General features: G+C 33.3%; 1 protein-coding gene across 4 annotated transcripts; it reads right to left on the bottom strand.

Annotated features, from left to right (window-relative positions):
• Nucleotides 1–6,695: 6,695 nt before the first annotated feature.
• LOC107952745 (receptor-like serine/threonine-protein kinase ALE2) lies at nt 6,696–15,031 on the bottom strand. 4 transcript variants are annotated; one of them, XM_016887910.2, is made up of 9 exons: nt 14,310–15,031; nt 13,328–13,399; nt 11,205–11,315; nt 11,017–11,127; nt 10,379–10,747; nt 10,026–10,286; nt 9,197–9,586; nt 8,702–8,942; nt 6,696–8,289 (listed from the first exon to the last, which is right to left on the bottom strand). In XM_016887910.2, exons 1-9 carry the CDS (start codon nt 14,377–14,379, stop codon nt 7,578–7,580), a joined length of 2,337 nt encoding a protein of 778 aa, XP_016743399.2. In that variant the 5' UTR covers nt 14,380–15,031; the 3' UTR covers nt 6,696–7,577. The 4 variants fall into 4 exon arrangements, with proteins under 4 accessions (XP_016743399.2, XP_016743397.2, XP_040974031.1 ...); XM_016887908.2 differs by having other exon boundaries at nt 11,205–11,318; nt 14,310–14,937; XM_041118097.1 differs by lacking the exon at nt 10,026–10,286 and having other exon boundaries at nt 11,205–11,318; nt 14,310–14,950.
• Between the last annotated feature and the right edge of the window lie 6,349 nt (nt 15,032–21,380).

Genomic DNA, 21,380 nt, shown 5'->3' with positions numbered 1-21,380 from the left:
AGGGTTGCTTCGGATTTCAAGAATAAGGCACTTCAAAATAGTTCTAGCACAAAAGTAGTTTGGCACATCATATTTTCCCTTATAGACCCCCTAATGTACTTTTTAGCTCACCCCATTTTATCTCATTCATTCACCTCCTTTTCTCTCTTTAAGTAAGACACGACATTATATTGGTAAGTACAGTCATGTTAGCGAGTTTTTGTGCAACATGAATGAAATTTCCTATATTTTTGTTATTTTAATTTAATAACTTGTTTCTCTCATTTTCACTCACATTGCTTTTAACCTGTTCTATGCTTTTATGTCTCTCGCTTTGCTTTTAACCCTCACAATGCTTTTGTTCTCTCATTATTTTCATTTAGGCACTTTTGCTTGCAAGAATCCTATACATACTATATCATGTCATTTCTTATATTTCCACTCTTTTATTTATTTTTGAAACCACCTTCATGTATCTACCTATCCTTCAATATGTATGGCTCAGTGTCTAAATTCGTGCATTAATTTTAGAGGCAAAAAGAAAGATAACTAGATTTTATTTATGGCTCAAGGTTTCTTAAGTTCATCAAGAAGTGGATTTAGGCTTCAACTAAGGTACTAGGGAATCATGTATATGGTTAGCTTTTTGGCTTTCAGCTATACTAAACAATGCCTTAGGCCATCCCTAGGCACTTTAATATTCATGGACTTAACTAGGCTTAAGCTTGCAAAATTCTAATTACTTTGTATTCAAATAACATGCATGCTTCCCTACGTATTCATTCATCATTTCGTATACCTAACTACTTTATCCTATTCACAATGTACCATATTGAACTAACTAGTCTAAAAATGTAAATAATTCAGAATTTGTTACTATCATTCCAAATTTGCAGTTTAAACAATAAATCCTATTTACATATTTTTAGCCAATCACTTGTATTTCTTCATCCTTCATCACTGTCCACCATTTTTGAAGGTTAAGAAATCCTTCGACATGTCTTCATTTCAATCGACCAAAAATTCAAGTAAGTCCCTAGCCATTTTGCTTTAATTTTTATGGAAACTTAACCATGGGAATTTAGCTAGCCCATGTGCTAATTTGTGAAACTGTTAATGTAACAACCCAAAAATCAGTGGTGTCACAAAAGGTGGTTTCAAAATCCTGTTCTCCGATGATCGAGTCCATAAATGTTATTAATTAATATTTACAAGTCAATTATAGTATTATATTGAATTTTGGTCTGACAAATTTGTTAATTGGATAGTGAGTTAAAGTACAAGTGTTTCGACTCTAAAGTTAACAGTGTTGGAAAATGAGGTACTGGGACTTCGTTTCTATAAACTGAGCCTGTAAATATTTTTATTAAATATTTATAGAGTTATTATATTGGTTAATTGAATATTGGATAGGTAATTTTGTCTAATTAGAAACTAATTAAGGTATAATGACTAAATCATAAAAGTTGTAAAAGTCAAATTGCTATAGATTTTTAATTAGTAGAAGGACTAGATGAGCAATTAGACCCTCCCTTGATTGAAATACGATGGTGGATGACAACTAGCATCCACCAACTATGTTAATTATGATTTAAGTGATTAAATTATGGTTAATTAATAAACTAGGATTAATTAATTATTAAAGTAAGTACATATGTTAAAAGAAAAGAAAATAAAGCTATTGTTCATTTTTTTTCTTCTCCACCCAAAGATAAAAGGGAAAAATAAGGTTTCATGCGTATCAACTTTTAGTCCTTCAAATTGGTATGTATTCAAGTCTGTTTTTTGTAAATTTTATATTTTTTGGATCATGGAAGCTTGATTTAGCTAATCCGTGTTTTATTTTTCAAAATTGTTAAAGTTTATAAATAATACCATTGATGAATGCTTGAAGTTTTAATGTTACACTATTAGTTTGTAAGTTTAAGAGTGAAAAAAGACTAATTTGTAAAGTGAAAATTGTTAATTTTCAAAATAAGGACTAAAGTGTAAATATTTCAAAAGCGATGTTGGATTTTTGCAATTATTGGTAATATAGGGCTATATAAGGATGTAATTGAGATCGATTTCAAATCAACGCTCAAATTTGAAAGTTATAGCAATCTCGATTTTAGAGACTAAATTTAATAAAATGAAACTTTAGGGGACATCCGAAAAATAAAATTGAATTGATATATGTTTATAATAGGATGTTATAAGATGTTCGGAATTGATAAATTTAAATAAATTGTTATAGATCGGGAATTGAATTAATTGAAGGATAATCGCGAAAAAGGAAAAATTACATATTAGTCCTTGGTACCTTGTTTGTTGCTATTTTTTCTAAGTAAATTCATATGGGACTTACTTTATTAATTTATGATATGTTTGTATTATATTGGTATAGTTTGAATTTTTATGCAAATAATGTCTTTTGGCATCAAATGGATTAAATCGTAAAATTATAAATTAAATGAAAAATATGAATAAATATATGATATCGGATAGATGTGACATTGTTATATAATTGGATAGTATATATATGATGATGTTACAAGGTTTAAATTGTAAATGATTGGTATTTGAAATGTAAAAAGTCTGTATATTGCTGCAGGGATTGTAATGAATTGTATATGGTAAAATTGCCCAAGTGAATGTATTAAAGAATATGATACAATTGGAATGCCAATAAGGTTACTTGCACATTGTATTGGATATGTGAGATGGTATGGAGATATTACTGATTATACTAAAATCCAACATTTGTTGCGAATTACAGAGTTATACTAGTTTGGTGGAGGGATGTATTGTACCAGTTATATGATGCCTATGGGCTTTGCAATTCAGTGCACTAGTGTGTTGTATTTGAGCTCTTACAAGCAATCTAGTATGGTGTAGTTACCCGTGTATCTAAATCTATTTATTATAGTTCCTCAGACTACTGGATTAATGGAAAAGAGGAATGACAGTGAGATAATAAGAGTCACACATTCAAATGGTTATATGATGAATAAATGATACAAATGGTAATATATTGAATAGTATATTACATGTTATAATGCTATATTACTCTGTATACGTCAAACTCGCCTTATTATTATAAAATGTTATGTCGTGTTAAATTTTATTAATATATTATATTGATAACTTCATCTATTCTCGCAACCCTATACTAGTCTCTGATAACCCTTATTCCAAAATCTAGAAAGGCTTCCTATGTCTCCCAATTTTGACCGATTAGTTTATATAACACGATCTATAAAGTTATCACCAAGATCATGGTTAAGAGAATCAAACCTTTTCTATGCAAGATTATATCTCCTTTTCAAGGCAGTTTGTTCCCAAAAGGCAAACTTATGACAATGCCATCATCATTCAAGGGATTATGCACTCACTTAAAAAAAGATGAAAGGCAAAAAAGGCATCATGGTCATAAAGTTGGAACTTGAGAAAGCCTATTACAAACTAGAATAGAGCTTTATTAGAAAATTCCTCCATTTCTTTGACTTCCCAAACATGTGGATTCAACCGATCATGAGTTGTGTCTCTACCACTTCAACTAAAGTACTCTTGAATGGATCTAAACTCCAAAGTTTTCACCATTCCCGTGGAATTAGGCAAAGAGACCCTCTCTTTTCGTGCATTTTTTTATATGAATGGAATTCCTAAACCTGTAGATTCTGAAAGAAGTGGAATAGAAAGCGTGGCAAATGGTCCGTGCTTCAAAAAGTGGCCATTGGTTCTCACACCTTTTTGTGGACAACGCCATCCTTTTTTGTCAAAACGAATAACAAAACTGTGGAAACCATAAGGACTCTTAACAACTTTATGAAGGAATTTGTCAAAGTATAAATTTCCAAAAGTCAAGAATAATTTTCTCCCTAAATTGCTTGACCAATATAAAAGATTGAATCTCTAGTTCCCTAGGGTTCAAAGAAACATAAGATCTTAGAAAATATCCAAAGTTCTCTTTCCATTCGAAATAGGTGACTCATGGTGTTTATGATTTCATAATTAATTAAGTTAGGATCAATTGAAAGCATGGAAAGTCAATCTCCTCTCCTCTATAAAGAGACTTATCATTATCCAGTCTACAATGGCCACCATCTCCAACTATTTCATGCAATGTCACATGTTACCTACTAGCATCCTTACCAACTTGATTGCTGGAATAAAAATTTTCTTTTAGGTTAAAGTGACAATATAGGAAAATTCACTTGGTAAATTGAAATTTAGTGTCTCATCCGAAGGAACAAAGAGGGTTAAGCCTCAAATTTTCCAAACAAAAGAATCAAACCCACCTAGTTAAGTTTGGCTAGAGGCTCATCCAAGAGAAAGATAATCTCTAAGCAAAGACTCTCATTGCAAAATATGTCTAAGACCCTAAGAACCTTAAGTCGTAGGCAATAGATCGGCAACTTGGAAGTCACTTAGAAATATTAGTTCGTTTCTTGCATCGGGTCTTAGATGGGTGGTCTGATATGGAAGAACAATGAATTTCTAGTATAATAATTGATCTAGATTGAGGTCCTTTAGGGAGCCATGGCCCACTCCTGAGGGATGAAGGTAATTGGACCTTCCAACATGTTAGAGACAAATGTGAAGCACAAAGGCCCCAATACATCTCTGTCCAATTACCTTGAGCAATGATTGACTTCTTCTTAAGCATCCCATCCTCTGATATCCCATATGTAATTATACCCAATGCTACGGTCCTTCAAGCAATAGTTCTTTTACTTTTGCAAGTGCTTACTCCATTTCATAGGTATAAATTCTCTCTTCCCTCTCCTCAAAAATGATTTGTGAAGATTTATTGGAAAGTTAAACCCCTCCCAATTTTATTTTTTTTTTGGTGGAAATGTGATCTTAAGGTTATCCCCACTAAGGCCTTTCTCCGATCGAGGAACCTAAGTGTGGAGGATCTTGCCCCATTTGCTCTAGTTTGCAAGAAGAGATCTTTCACCTCTTTAAAGGTTTCTTTGTCATAAGGTGTCTCTAGAATAACCTCCACAATTGTACTTAATTCAAACCCTTAATTCCACCTAGTTGGGAGGATTGTCTCTTCACCAGCCTCTCCTTAAAGACATGGATGAACAAGCCAAGACTCCTTTGGAATGTTCTATTTGCTTTTTCCCTCTGGAGATTTGGTTGGTAAGAAATGCTCGTGTTTTTGGTAATTCCCATCCATTAATAGCGTTTTTGGAAAGAGTTTATTCAACAATAAGGGAATTCGTAGCCATCTCCTCATTAGTTCAGAGAGTTTCCTTCCCCTCATTTACAGTAGTGACCTGGAAACCCCCCAAGGTATTGGTACAACTTAATATGAATAGGTCATCTTTAGGAAATCCAAGAAATGGTGGCGGTAGGAGCTCTCATACGAGATCATAATGGGAACTGGATTATAATATCGTATTAACATGTCCCAAGAACTCCAGTGTGGAAGTTAAGTTGTGGGCCCTCAAAAACGGTCTTCAATAAGCAAATCATTTAAACATAAATAACATTGAGATTGAAGTAGACAGCAACTCTATTATATCCATTTTATGACTAATGAGAAAACTTTTAATCTCTGCTTGTCACCTTTGATTAATGAGTATGGGAGTCTACGAATATTATTTTATTGAAGCATACATTTCGAGAAGAGAGCAAATGCACGAACACGTTAGCTCAGTTAGGGAGCAATTTTCAAACTAACTCTCCCTCGAATGTTTTTAATTTCCTAAATTTGCTTAGTAATTAAAATACTCTTCCTACTTGTGTAGACCCCTGCTAGTTGTTGATATACAAGGGTATGTTTTGTATCGAAAAATATTTTAATTTCGTATTTCATGAAATTTAATTCCCTCTCAAAACAAAAAAAAAATTTGAGAAATGGGGTGGGAGTAAAATGGGGCTTTTCTTTTCTAATAGCATTTCTGAGTTGTCTGCCTCACTTTTCTCCAATATTTTAAAATAATTATTTTACCCTTATTATTTAATTTTAAAATGATAAAAATATAATAATATATTGTACAATAAATAAAAATATTTAATTGATATGTTTATAGATTATTCTTCTTTCTCAAATATACATAAAAAAAAATTTAAAAATATTAAATGAAGAGGGGCAAGATTTATCCAATATTTTGATTTTCAAATTTTAACAACCAGAGGCAGCCCAGAATATTCCGATAGTGTAGAGATGTCATCTTTACTAATAAATATACTAGTTCTACAATACACTCCAAAAGCATACCAACATTTTTAATTTTTATCAACACTTCTAATTTATAGCAATACCAAAATTTCTAATATGAAAGGCGTCAGTATCAAAATTTCTAACAAAAACATTAAAAAAGTTTAGTAAACATTAGATATTTGCAGGAGAATTTTCCTTCCTGCCTCAATTTGAGATTATCCGACTCAACCTAAGAAGTTAAATATATTTAATTTATATAATTCATGTTTTATTTTTCTAGCTTAAACCGGATCAAATTATTATTTGATAATAAATATTCAGTATCAAACTAATTTTTAAAGGGGGAAAAACTCAAGTCTCAATCCAATTAATTTATAATAACATTAATTAGTTGCCAATGAAGCTTTGATTACCATGTTTAATTCATAGGTTAAGAAATTATAAGATGGCAGGAATAACGTGGTATGAATCTTACCTGATTAACATTGTTGAGGATGAAAAGGTTTCCAAAAAGGCTCACCTCACTGGTCTTTATCTCTCCCAAAGAAATCATCGGATCTCAAATAATTGGAGCAAACTGCCTTTTATACAAATCGTAGCACCTTCAAGATAACATAATTGTCTGCTCACACTTTTAACTCTTTCGACCACAGGGACTAAAAGGAAAATGAAACAATGTGATCTCTCTTCCAGTTTATTGGTAGCCACTTTTAGAACAATGGACCGTTGCTATTGAGACAAATACGAGCACCTCAACATCAATCCAAAAGTCGGTCCTACCTAATTTGTACAGTTTCAGTCACAGCAGTGCGTTGATCATCTATATGGGGCTTATAAAATAAATTACGAACTCGAGAGTGGATACGTTATGTTCTAAACAAATAACAAAAAAGGGTGAAAGTATGCAGTTGAAGCCTTTTGCATCGGCTCAGCAAAACCAAAACAGAACCATAACCGGCTCTTTTCCACAACGTGCTTGAACGTGGCAAGGGGTTTGAAATGGTTGCCATCTCTTGGCACAAACTATACGGAGAAGGAAATTCAAGAACCATAATCAAGCCTTCACCCTTTGGGGGTTACAAAAGAGCCTTGCTCGTCTGTTGACTGTTTCGATTGCAAAACTGCTTTCACTTACAGAAGTACATGAACATTTTGTTTGCACTTGCAGAGCAATCTGGTGACAACAATAACCCAACCTCCTCTTTTTCAGCATTGCACTACTACAGGAAAACTTAACACAGCAAGTATTCAACTTACATCTCCATTCTTTGTATGCTAATGAATCATCATCACGACTTTAAAAGTAGGATGCCAAGGTCGGGTCTCTGCTTCTCAATGAACATGGAAACTCCAGAACCTCGAATGCTGACTAAAAAGCCCCCCACCCTTTTGAACTGTACAATTCCAAAAAAAGAAAACAAAGAGCTGAGAAAAGAAAACCTCAAACCCAATAGGCATCATTCCAGTTTTGCCTTGGAAGGAGTCCCCCATGCTCACTCATGCTCCCTCTTAGCCTATAAAAGCTTGGCTTGCTTCGGACTGTTCTCAAGGGACCTGACCTGTTACCATGTCTAATTGGCAAAGATGTTCCACCTCCAACCAAAACTGAAGTCGAAAACGGTCGGTTTCCCATCTCTTCAAGTGGACCTGAACTATACTCCATTGTGATAAAAGATGAGGCCTGCCCATAAGTTAAGCGGGGGGTGACCCCACCAGCATTCCACCAACTGCTATCAGAAGGGGCAAAATCCCCTTTAAAGTCAGATTGGGGAGCAGAAGACTCCTTCTGACTACAGCAATCCCCACCAGTTTCATCCGTGTCATTGTATATCAGCTTCAAAGCCTGCACAACTTCACCCATAAAAGGTCTCTGAGTCACCTCTGGGTGAACACACATGGAAGCAATGGATGCCACCTTAGCCATGTCATCAAAATCATATGTTCCAGCCAAAGAAGGATCCACCAACTGTTCTACACCTTCTCTACTGGTGAGTAGAGGCCGAGTCCAAGTTACTAGATTTTCCTGTCCCTGAGGTTGGGACATATCCACAGGTTTTCGACCAGTCAAAAGCTCAAGAAGCACAACCCCAAAACTGTAAACATCACTCTTAACAAGTAGGTGCCCAGTCATAGCATATTCAGGAGCAACATACCTGCAAATCACAAACTTCACCTTTAATAATGTTTTGAAGAGCAAACCAGTCAGAAGACATAGAAGTTTCAAGATCTTCTGTTGCAATCCAAGAAAAAGCAGTATTGGGGTCTAGGAGAGATTTAATTTTAGGGTTACATTGCATTTCTTTGGTACAATTAAAAAACATTAAAAATCTTAAAGAGATATCAGAATTTGACTATAAAAAGTATTTCAGATATAAGAAATTGCTAACATTATGCCATCAAGAGTTTTTATGGATCAACCTAAAATTTGCATGAAATAACTTTCAATTAAAATAGAACTCAGCTAGTCTCGTTGTCCATTAAATTACGAAGAAGAGTAGTAGTATGTACTACCCTTTCAGGGAAATTCTTATGATAAGTATCTAGTTATTTTCATAAAAGGATTACCCAAAAGTTCCCATAACCCTGGTAGAAATGTGCTGGCTTCCTTCAGTTGCTTCCCTTGCTAAACCAAAATCTGATACCTTCGGGGTGAAGTCATTTTCTAATAGAACATTGCTAGCCTTAAAATCTCGGTGAATCACTCGAGGGTTTGAATCTTCATGAAGATAAGCCAATCCTCTAGCTGCTCCAAGGGCAATCTTCAGGCGTGCATCCCAATCAAGAGGTCTTTCATCTTTATCGACACCTAATCACCAACAGAAAGATTATACAACAGTCCATCCATTTCAGTGAAAACTAGAAAAATCATATAAAATCATTTTAGCATTGCAACATTTGCTGATCTGGTAGTAATTACTACTACTTTTTTCTAACTTTTTTTTTCCTGAATAAAAAGTTAATAGGCAGCTTTCTTAACCTTATGAAAGTTATTAAATTGAACAAGGAAACACTCCAATAAAAAAAGACAAAAATGGGCAGAGTTGGTAAGGAAAATTGTACCATGCAAGTGTGATTCCACACTTCCATTTGGAACAAGTTCATACACCAAACAGCGTATGCGCCCTTCAATACATATACCAACAAGTTTCACAAGATTACGGTGGTGCAATCGGCTCAGCATCTCCACTTCTGCAATAAATTCACGGTCCCTATTCTGACTATCTCTTGTAAGCAACTTAACAGCTACCTCACTTCCATCTTCCATGACACCACCATATACACGTCCAAATCCTCCTTCACCAAGAATCCTCTTTGAACTAAACTTGTCTGTCGCCTTCTCAAGCTCCGCAAGTGCAAATGTTTTAATTGAGAGCGCAGAAGTAGCCATGGTGGACATGAGCGACATTGATGTAGAGCTTGCCATACTGCTTGACAAGATGGAACCAATACCTGCATTTTCACAAACATCAGATTGTCATATATTCCAATTTCACAGACATCTGAATAGTTTATACAGACAACAATGAAATATAAATGATCAATCTCTTCCATTAGAGTCAACCAAAATAGATATTAACACGCAGCAAAAAAAAAATTGGCATTCTGTAAACTGTGACTCATCAAGATCATTTTACAGTGAAGCACAGTAAAGAAAAGAAAAGAAAAGAATAAAAGAAACCAAAATAATGGCATCTGTAGATAACCAAACTTCTGAGCTCTAATCAGCTTAAAGAATGAGTAACCATTACAATTCAGTCATTGCAGAAACTGAAAATATAGAGGCATACAGCTAAGGGCTGTGTGCCTAAACAGCAATGGTAGAAAACCAGTTCACAACATCATATTACATTCCAATTCTATCAGACCTAAATCTCACTTGCAAACCTACCAGATCTTTTGTTTATCAAGGAGGGAAATGCCAGACCAACAGCACTGGATGGTCTTCCAACCTTCCTCCATTTTACAAGGACAGTGATTGCTCCAGCTAAAACTAATAAGAGCACAAAAGCAGATAAAACAATAATGGCAATGATCCTGATGTTCATCTTTTGGTTATTGTTAACAAAATTAGCCGTGATTGGTAGATCTGCAGCACTTCCGGTTGGACCACTCCCCAGAAAATTACTGTATGGAGGTGAAGCGGGAATTCCTAACAAAATGTTTTTTAAATCATAGAGTTCATAAACATTACATAACAACCAAATCGTATGACAGAAAGTTATTAGAAAAAGAGATAACTACCTGGATAACTTATGGATACCACCTCATAAGTTCCAAAAAGAGTTGAATTCAGAGATATTCTTTTATGAAAAAGTCGGTCATATGTAAGCATTGCTGTCGTATTATCAAACTTTTCTCCAAGAGGAACTAAGTTAATCTCAACCAATGTTCTCCCTTGATTTTGGGTATCAGCAGTTGCACCCATTATTTTTACTTGACTTTGTTGCAAATATATGCCTGCAGCAACCTCAATCTCTAGCTCATTCATCACAGGGAAAACAGCATAAGGAGCTACAGTTAGGAGAAGTTTGACTTTCATAGGGAACACACAACCACAAGGTGAACCAAAAGGGGTTGCAGTAAGTGGCTCCACGCAAATTTGATCGCAGCCTGACAAAGTTTTTGTATAAAAACCACAAAGAATTATCAGGGGGAGAGGTATGTAAAGCATTTTAAACAAAGTACATGCTCTGACCCATTGACTTCAGTATGTAAAAAGAAGACACACTCAACCTAGCCATGACCCCCAGGACAAAAAATAAGTTGTATAGGCCCCTCAACTGAGATTAGAGTCTAAACAATAAGATTTTTTGTGGCCAAAAAAAAAGTTTAAGCAAGCCATGTCCTCTAGACATTGCACAAGACCCATAGTAAGTTACCTTGCTCTAAAGGTGGTGCAGCAGCTTCTCGAGGTTTAACATGATGATGACGATGGTGACCACCATGATGATGTCTGGGTACCACATGGCTACTAGGGCTAGCAAAAGGAGCTGCAATGCAAGAGACGTCAGCCATAGGACATCATTAACATAATGACAAGGGGTAGGAGATAGATTGCAATAAGTACCTTGATGGATATGAGAAGGTCCAGGAGCAATAGCCGGTCCAAAAGAAGGATTGACATGTTCCTGGGGTGATCTTGCTCGAGAAAATAACAAACGCACTGAAAGCAACCTAGCTGCTAGGAGCAGAACAACCTTATTAATATTTCATAAGCAAGAGTAATAATGCAAAGTAATTTAAGGATGCTAGAATGCCTTTAAAAGTCATCTGATAACCTATACTGAACAGCTATAGAAAATAGGTAGAGATGAACAACTTAATGTAGCACTCTTTTTTCTTCTATCGCATCATTAATTTAACATCATGGGTTAAATATCAGAAAACGTGACAAGGAACCTTTCAATAACATTGACTTATGAAGAACTGGAAGTAGGCATGAAAAACTTTCAACTTAAGCTTTCTAAGTTTACATGCCATTAGACTGAAGAATTGGGAAGCAAAAATGCATAAGAAAAGAGCCTATGTGATGACTAACATGTACTCCACAAATAGATTGTAAGAGTTCCTCTTCTAAACAGAATACATAAAGAACCTTGAAGATCCTTTTTTTGATAAAACAATTAGTGGGCAAAGTGCAAAATAACATATAAAACTGTAAAACAAAAATAAAAAACTTGTTAAAACTGACAACAATTTTTTAGTTGGGACAGACTATCCATCAACTTGAAGTAGACACCAGATTCCTCTTCAAGTACATTTTTCATGTCTCATACTTGCCAAGTAAGCTTTGAGAAGACAAATGGCTCAGAGCAAGTTCAACAAATTAAAGTTCCGTTAACCATTGAGGTTCAAAAGTGTTTTTCATACCAAATCATGATTTTAAGCCAAATGCAATAGTAAACAAGTACATTTTCAAACCAAACCATGTTTTTAAACTGTGATTTTAACTCAAACCAGAAAGCCAAAATTTTTAGCTTTAAGCTTTTGCAAAAGTGCTTTTGGCAGAAATTACCTTCTTATCCTCATTAAAGAAGTTCAATATATCTTCTACTTTACAACATCATCTCTAAAATAGACATTTTATCTTCTCAAAAGCACTTTTTGAGAGCAATAGTAAATAGGGGAGAGCATAAATCGGTTAAAACGGATTTAATTGATTTAACCGATTAATTTGGTTAAGTTGGTTTAGTGGTTAAATCAGTTGTAAGGTTGGTTTATTTGGTGTCAATCAGTTATTGATTATTGAATTTCACATACGAACCGACTGACTTAATATTTAATATTTTCTAATTATTTTAGATAAATTTATATTTTATAATATATAAATCAGTTAAGTCGGTTAAATATATCAATATATTCATTATTTTAAAATATACATTTTATAATTTTTTTTAAGTCAGTTAACCGAGTTAACCGACCGATGTTAAGTCAGTTCGTTAGGTCGGTTTATATAAGTAGGTCAGTTTGGTTATTATATGATGACCAGTTAAGTTTAAAAAACCAAGCAAACCAACTGAATTAATCGTTTGTACACCCCTAATGGTAAACACTGTCAATCTTTTTAAAAATATATTTCCACCTGACTTTCTAAAAGCACTGTTCAACCTCAATGGTAAACTAACCCTAAGGCATCGTCAATAAGACTCTTCACGAGTTAGACTGGTATTAGCTTAGGCTACAAAAAAACATAAATTACATTAAAAAAATTCCCCAGTAGCATTCAAGAACTTGAATTTCAAATTTTGGATTTGGATTTCAAAAATTGGGCAAATTGAGTTATAACACACATACAAATGTAACACTCATAATTTTTTCTCAAATCCATGGATTTGTTGGATGCCTATTTAGTAGTGAATTTGAAATTCTTAAAAGAATTTATGAACTTCACAAATTCATGCTTTTTATACTTTCCAAATAAATATTTATCTTGAAATCCAACTAATTTATTCATAAGGAATGCATTTCCTTCTAACAATTTATATGGCAAATGAAATCCAAATCCAAATTTTCAAATTCATGTTCCAAATATCACATCAAGTATTTTCAGTTAACATTATAGCTTCATGGATAAAACATCAAGCTTTACCTACTTGGATATAAATAATTGATCATTTCAAGTCTAGACAGGAAATTAATCAAAAGAATTTATTCAACTTCATTAAGATTTAAAGATAAATAAATTGTTACCATGATCAATGATTGTTTCCATCGCAGACAACTGGTGCACTGGTTGTAAAGGAGACAATAATATTTGCAGTCCTGGTAAAAAAGATAAAAATTAAATGGCAGTGATGTTAGTCTTCCTTAATGAACTATAGTTATTGTAACCGTTATGGCAACACATGTCCTTAACTCTATTTGCATGCAACACATAATAACCACAAATTACAAGAAATTAGATAACTATAACAAAGATTTTAACATTTCCAAGGGTAACTGATTTTGACCGTTTACTCAAGAAGGATTGTACCCAAAAGCATTGCTATACAGAAGCTATAATACAAATATTTAAGGCTCATACTCTTTTCAAGAAGCATCCATGGAAAAATAAAATATAAATAAAACAAAGAAAACTAACAGGAAATCCGGAATTCACGAACATTATTTGATAATTGAAGCTCAGTTAACTTTAATGGTATTAGAACACTTATAATTTGAGCTAACCTTTTAGGATAAATAATAATATGTAATTATTCCTGACGTCCATATTATCCATAGTATATTCCTCAAAGGGCTAAGATATGAATAGCTCATCTGATATCCCTTTTTCCAAATTATTATTATTTTCTCAAGATACTGTATGAAATTAGAAAACAGGGGACTAACAAATTACTCAAAAAGCGAACCCTTCTTTACATTTTAAAATTTTCTTTTTTCCGCTTTCTTTAGTTTTGGCGAACTCGAAAGATTAAGCTAAAGGATAAACGTTATAGTGGAAAGTTTAAGTAGACATAAAGAGAGCCAATCAGCAGTAAAGCCAAAGCCTACTTAGCTTCATAAAGCATGCTGACCTTTTCTTAATTTCTATAAATAAAATTAAAAGCTAACTCGGACTAGATTTTAGTCCACTTCCCTTCCTTATCTATTAGTGGCTCCGCAACCAAACAGATAAAACGAAATTAAAGAAGAAGAAAAAAGCAGAAGAGCAAGTTTCCAGAAAGAGTGATACCGAAACAAGAACAAGAGAGAAAGCTGGGTAAGTAAACAAGAAGCAAAATGAACAGAGTCAAAGCAGGCATCTTCTCTCGCCGAACCAGAGTCCACAGCAACCATCGTCAGACACCAACTCGAACAACGTGCGAGTCGTCGGAGAGACACTGGAGATTCCTAAGTTTCCGATGGACCATTCGCCGCCAGCCAAACTCTCCGTTGCTCTCTCCGAGCGAAACGACACACCTCATAACTAAACCAAACAAAACTAAAACCTAAGCTGCTCCGCCGCCAAGCGCCCCTCCAAAAAAAAGGTAAAAGAAACGGAACAAAAACCCTAGGAGAGAGAAGATGAAGAGAATGAGAGTCGGCGTGATTGTAGTAGATCCATGAAATGCGGCAAAGATCTAACGCAACAATGCAGAGAAGAAAATAGGTCTTCCCTTTTCCTTTCTAGTTTGGGAGATGAGAACATGGAAAAGGGATTCTTGGGATGAGAGTAGAAAATTGAGAGAGTAAAGGGAGAACTGCGTCCGTGAGAGACACAGAGAGTGGGAGTGGGGGCTGGAAAGGTGGGGAGGTGCTTTATTACTGGAGTGTAGCCTACAGCAAAAGCAAACACTGCTTCATGAAATTGATGATGGCTGTCTGGTACGCGCTTCTATGCAAGCGCGTTTTCTTAACGCACCGTCGAAAACGACAAACCTGGAAGCCGTTTGTTCCCGTCACTTGAAATTTGGCAAACCGTTTTCTGTTTTGCAAACTCCCAACATATTTTGAAAATTAAAATTAGGTCAATTTCTGATTTTAAAAATAATACAAACAAACAAAATTAGAATGAGCCTTGGATCAAGAGTTTTATTTTATTAATTTAATTTAAATTTTTTAAATAAGTTGAATAAATTTTGACTTGAGTCTGTCGGAGTTAATTTTTTTTGAAATTTAAAATCCATGACATTCACTTGTTTTTTTTTAAACATAGATTTTAAATTTTAAAATAGTAATTTTTAAGTGAATAATTATTTTTTTAAATGGGAAAGGTAATCATGGGATAAATTATGGAATAAAGCCATTTTTTTAAAAATTAAGGAAATAGGTCAATTTTTTAAAAAATGGTGGAAATAGACTGATTTTGCTAAAACACTTTCAATTGGTGTCGCTTTAAGGGAAAACTAGAAAAACGCTCCAGGTCAGTGCGTTTTTCCCCTCCCCAATAGTCACTTCCAACAACTATTTTAAATAGTCATTTCCCCCCTGACAGTAAAAAAAGAAACTATAAATCTCTCACCTACTAATTTCTCACATTTCTCATATTTCTTTATTAAATCTCTCAAATTTTTCAATCAACTCTCAAAAATCTCTCAAATTCTCTCTTAAATTTTTTTACTAAAATTATATTTCTATTCAAATTCTATTTTTTATTCTATTTTTTATTAATATTTTTAAGAAATTTTTTTCGTGTTCTATATAATTTAGCAATGGTCGAGTCTCTAATCCGTCTTGATATCAAGCATATTTCCATCAATCAATTGTAAACGGTAAAAATAAATTTTAATCTTGTTTAATTTTTTTTATTTCATTGTTATATTTTAACTTAACGTTTTTTATAATTTTTATGTAAATAGGTAGAAGATCGAATTTTACAATGTCATATTCGTAATCTACACGGTCCTCTATCACCGTTGATCGAACCATACTTGAGGGAAACCAGTTTTTGGCACATGGCCCTTGTAGGCTGAGAGTGTAAGTTGGACCCGAAACTCATAAGCGCATTGGTGGAAAGGTGGAGACTCGAGACACACACATTCCATTTTTCAAGCGACGAGTGTACTATCACTCTAGAGGACGTGCATTTACAATTGGGGTTACCCATGGATAAGTTGGTAGTTAATGGGTTTGTTCAGTCACTGATTGGGGAGCTATATGTTTAGATCTTTTGGGTGCAGTTCTGGAGATGATTTACGAAGGTCGAATCAAAATGGCTTGGATACAAAAAAATTTAGCGGAGCTGGTTAATGATTCGACTGAAGTACAAAGAGAACAATATGCTTAAGTGTACATCCTTCAGATCATCAAGGATATCATGATGTTGGATAAGTCATTAAATCTTGTCCATCTAAGGCGACTACTGAAACTCGTCAATTTTAGAGGAGCGAGCTGTAACACCCCTTAACCCTAGACCATCGCCGGAACAGGGTTACGAGGCATTACAGAACATATCAGACAATTTACAATTAATTTGAAATAAATGACATACATATCTTGATTTAATCATAAAGTCCCTATAATGGACCCTCGAGATCCAAATCACACGTAATCGAATTGGGACTTGTTCGGGTACTCTAGAAATATTTCGTAAATTTTTTTTTAAAACTCAATATAACCTCTTTATAAATATTTAACCTTCCCTGCAAGTTTCAAACTGATACCAATCCAAAACAAATCTTTCATCCAACACATTTGCCCACTAAATGACTTAACCACATAATCAAATTACATTCATAAAATCATATAAAATTTTACTAACTAGCTTTATTCATTTTTCTTCCCAAGTTTAATACCAAACTTACCAAATTTGTCAAACCATTTCATTTAACTTAGTACCAAAACACCAAATATCATTTATTACAACCAAAATCATAAAATATTTTAAAGTTACCATTACAACACCTATGTACATGCCACTTTCATTTAAGGAAAAAAACATCACCAAAACTTTTGTGCTGGAGTCGAGATTGTTCGAATGTTGGATCGGGACTCTAGACTCCTATTGATCTGTGCACGGAAACAACCGTACGCTGAGTACTTCATACTCAGTGGTATTACCATAATTCAAATAATAATAATAATAATAGAATATAATTATCAAGCATATAACTATCCAATTTTTCAAATATCAATTCATTCTTAAACTTTCATTAATTAACAATAACAATATAATTTTTTTTAGCTATTCTTCAATTTCATTCACATATCATATGTCTCAATTTCAATCATTACATGAACATTTAGCTCATGCCTTTCATTTCCAATCTCAATTTCAATCCACAATTCAACTTTCTCACATTTTCAATAGTACAATCAATTAAATTCATTTAATTTTTCCCGTTTCAGTTATTCACCCTATTAACAAACCCAAACTTTGACGAATACACGGATTCCAACCCAAACACACAGTACGGCACATTGTGCCTAAAACGATACATAGTACCTGATCAATATACAATTCATAAGTGCCTGAAATGACACACTAGGTGCCTGATATACGACACATAAAGTGCCCGATCGACAAAGTCGATAAATCCCGTACTCTTCCAAATTCTATGGCATGCCAACTATATCCGACTCAGCCCGACTAGTTAATAGGGTATTCAAATCATTTCTCAATTTCAATTTCACTTTCAATGTACAATTCAATTTGATATAATTTTCCACTTTCCAACAATATACTATCAAATATTCATGCATAATCATATTTCATCTCAATTTCATTCAATTTAATAGTGATACTTAACTTATAATTTTACTACCATACCATAAATTTAAATATAACATTTAATAAATAGTAGTTTGAATTATAGTAATACAAACCCGGATTTGTTTGATTACTCATTGACAACTTTTTCCTTTCCTTTCGATGCCGATGCTTCGGGTTCTTTGCTAGATATGAAAATTAAAATAATTATACCATTAATTACAGCACTAATTATAACAAATAATTGAATTTCTATTAATTTACACCTTATTTTCAATTAGGTCCTAATTAACTCATTCACTTTACTAACTTAATTCATACTTCATTCTTATTCAAATTCTTATCAAATTCAACCTAACTATCAAGTGTTCATAATAAAATTTCTTTCAATTTAGTCCCTCAATCACAAAACTTATAGCTTCTTTTACAATTTAATCTATTTAGCAATCCTAACTTGAAATTCATTCAATTAAATCACTAATTCAACAATTTATCCAACATGAACATGCTCAAAAACCTATGAACTTCCAAGACTTCAACTTAATTTCAACAAAATTTTGTTTTAGAGCTTCTAAAACATCAAAATTAAGTAAAAAGGGACTTAATTGACTTACCAATTAATGCTTTGAACTTTCAAACTCTAGTTTTTCCTTTTATTTTTATTTTTCTCCTTTCCTCTGCTCTGTTTCGAAATGGTTCTGTTCTTTCCTTACTTTGTTTCTCTTTTATTTCATTTCGTTTTCTTTTATTTGTTTATTAAATTAATTAATTTAATATAATAATAGTTAAAATAAATATCTATTTAATATCAAATATATGTATTATAATTGTACACATACATATTATTACACGTGTTTTATCATCACCCTACATTTTTCATAATTCAATTTATTTGATAATATTAATAATAATTATTATTATAACAATATTTTAATATAATAATTTAAATAAATATTTATTTAGTAATTAAATATAAGTATTACGAATGTTATGTATTTTTATTAATACATTTGTATCAAATCATTACCATACATTTGTCTTTATTTAATTTATTTCTTAATATAATATTTATAATATAATTAATTTAATAATATACTTTATAATCAATTTATATATAATTAAATCATGTAAAAATTTAAGATTTTTACAATCTTATGCCGCCTCAACCTCCAAATATGGCTTAATTGCCCATTTGATCCCTATTATTTTCTTTTAATTTATAATTAAACTTTTACCATTTATTCAATTTAGTCATTTTTCCTAATTTCTCTTAATTAGGCTAAATTCACTTAATTAAAGCATATTTAAACACACAACTAGACTCAAAAATATTCCTAATAAATATTTACGAACCTATTTCGCTAAGACGGAGGCCCGATAATTTACTTTTCCGATGCCCGTGAATTTTGGGTCATTACATTTCTCCCCTTAATAAATTTCATCTTTGAAATTTACCTAAGAAAAGATGAGGATACTATACTCTCATCGTTTCTTCCGGTTCCTAAGTCGCTTCTTTTACATTATGATTTCTCCATAAAACTTTCACTAAAAGAACCCTTTTATTTCTTAATTGTTTCACTTCTCATGCTAGTATCTGAACTGGCTCTTCTTCATAAATCAAATCAAATCGAATTTCAATGTCTTCAGTGGGAATAACATGAGAAGGATCCGATCTATATCTCCGAAGCATCGAAACATGAAAAATATCGTGAATCTTCTGTAACTCTAAAGGCAAAGCTAACCGGTAGGTAACCGGTCCAATTCTTTCCACTATTTCATATGGCCCAATAAAGCGTGGACTCAATTTACCTTTCCGACCAAATCTCAATACTTTCTTCCAATGAGAGACTTTGAGGAATAATTTGTCCCTGACTGAATACTCAATGTCCTGACGTTTCAAATCAGCATATGATTTCTACCTATCAAAGGTTACCTTTAGTCTGTCTTTGATCTTCTTAACTGTTTCTTCTATTTCTTGAATTAATTCCGGCCCAATCACTTTTCTTTCATTCAATTTTGTCCAACATACCGGTGATTTACATCTTCAACCATATAGTGTTTCATACGGAGCCATTTGAATACTAAATTGGAAACTATTATTGTAGACAAACTCAGCTAATGGCAAATAACATTCCCAGCCTGATTCAAAATCAATGATACAAGCCCGAAGCATATCTTCTAGTATTTGAATTACCCATTCGGACTGTCCATCTATTTGCGGATGAAAGGTCGTGCTAAAGTTAAGTCTAGTACCTAATGATTCATGTAGCTGTCTCTAAAATCTAGATGTGAACCAAGGATCTCGATCCGAAATTATTGACGCCAGAATACCGTATAATCTAACAATTTCCTGGATATACACTTCTACAAGCTTCTGCAATGACCAATCTGTTCTGACTGCTATAAAGTGAGCAAACTTGGTAAGCCGATCAACTATCACCCAAATAGCATTCTTTTTGCTTGCTAACAACGATAATCCCGTAACAAAATCCATCGTGATTCGATCCCATTTTCATTTGGGAATATTAATAGGCTGAAGTAATCCAGTAAGAACCTGATGCTCTGCTTTTACCCTCTGACAAGTCAAACATTTACTTAGAAATTCTATTATGTCTCTTTTCATTCCTGGCCACCAATATAGTTCTCATAAATTTCGATAAATCTTCGTGCCTTCGGGGTGCAAAGCAAATGGACTGTCGTGAGTTTCTCGAAGAATCAATTTCTTCAATTCAGAATTAGTTGGAACACAAATTCGATTTTGATATATCAGACATCCATAATCATCAATACTAAAATTCTCTACTATACTATTCTTTATCATCTCTCTTTTCTTCAATAATTTATCATTTTCCAATTGTGCTGATCTAATCTGATCAAACATTATCGGCTTTTCTCTCAACTCAGCCAAAAGACTCCTATCATCGCTGGTACTAAGCCGTGCAAACATTGTTCTCAATTCAATTGTAGCTTTTCTACTTAATGTATCAGTTACAATATTAGCTTTTCCTGGATGGTAGTCTATAACACAATCATAATCCTTTAGGAGCTCTATCTACCATCTTTGTCTCAAATTTAATTCTTTCTGAGAAGAAAATACTTTAAACTTTTATGATCAGTATAGATGTAGCATTTTTTACCATAAAAATAATGCCTCCAAATTTTTAAAGCAAAAATCACAGCTGTTAGCTCAAGATCATGAGTCAGATAATTCCTCTTGTGTAGTTTCAGTTGACGAGATGCATAGGCTATTACCTTTTCATCCTACATCAGTACACAACCCAGACCACTCAAAGAAGCATCACTGTACACTATAAAATCTTTCTCCAACTCTGGTAATGTCAGAACTGATGCCTCTGTCAACATTTGTTTCAACATCTCAAAACTTCTCTTACGCTGATCATCCTAGATAAAAGGAACATTCTTTTGTAGTAGTTTTGTCATCGGCAATGCTATCTTCAAAAATCCATTAAGAACCTTTGGTAGTACTCGGCTAAACCCAAAAAACTGCGTACCTCAGATACATTCTTTGGTGTCTTCCATTGAACAATTGCCTTAATTTTCTTCGAATCAACTCTAATCCCATCCGCAGATACCACATGTCCCAAAAATACCACT

Source organism: Gossypium hirsutum, chromosome A07 (genome assembly GCF_007990345.1).
Source record: "Gossypium hirsutum isolate 1008001.06 chromosome A07, Gossypium_hirsutum_v2.1, whole genome shotgun sequence".
In the NCBI taxonomy this organism is placed as follows: domain Eukaryota; kingdom Viridiplantae; phylum Streptophyta; class Magnoliopsida; order Malvales; family Malvaceae; genus Gossypium; species Gossypium hirsutum.
Note: the sequence above shows the minus strand (reverse complement) of the source record. Positions and strands in the feature narration are given on the sequence as shown.

Coding starts and splice junctions, on each gene's coding strand:
- LOC107952745 (XM_016887908.2), bottom strand. CDS start 14,379: ATGCCTGCTTTGACTCTGTTCATTTTGCTTCTTGTTTACTTACCCAGC. Junction 10,287..10,378: donor GGTATCCATAAGTTATCCAG/GTAGTTATCTCT, acceptor ACATTTTGTTAG/GAATTCCCGCTTCACCTCCA. Junction 9,587..10,025: donor CTTGATAAACAAAAGATCTG/GTAGGTTTGCAA, acceptor GTGAAAATGCAG/GTATTGGTTCCATCTTGTCA.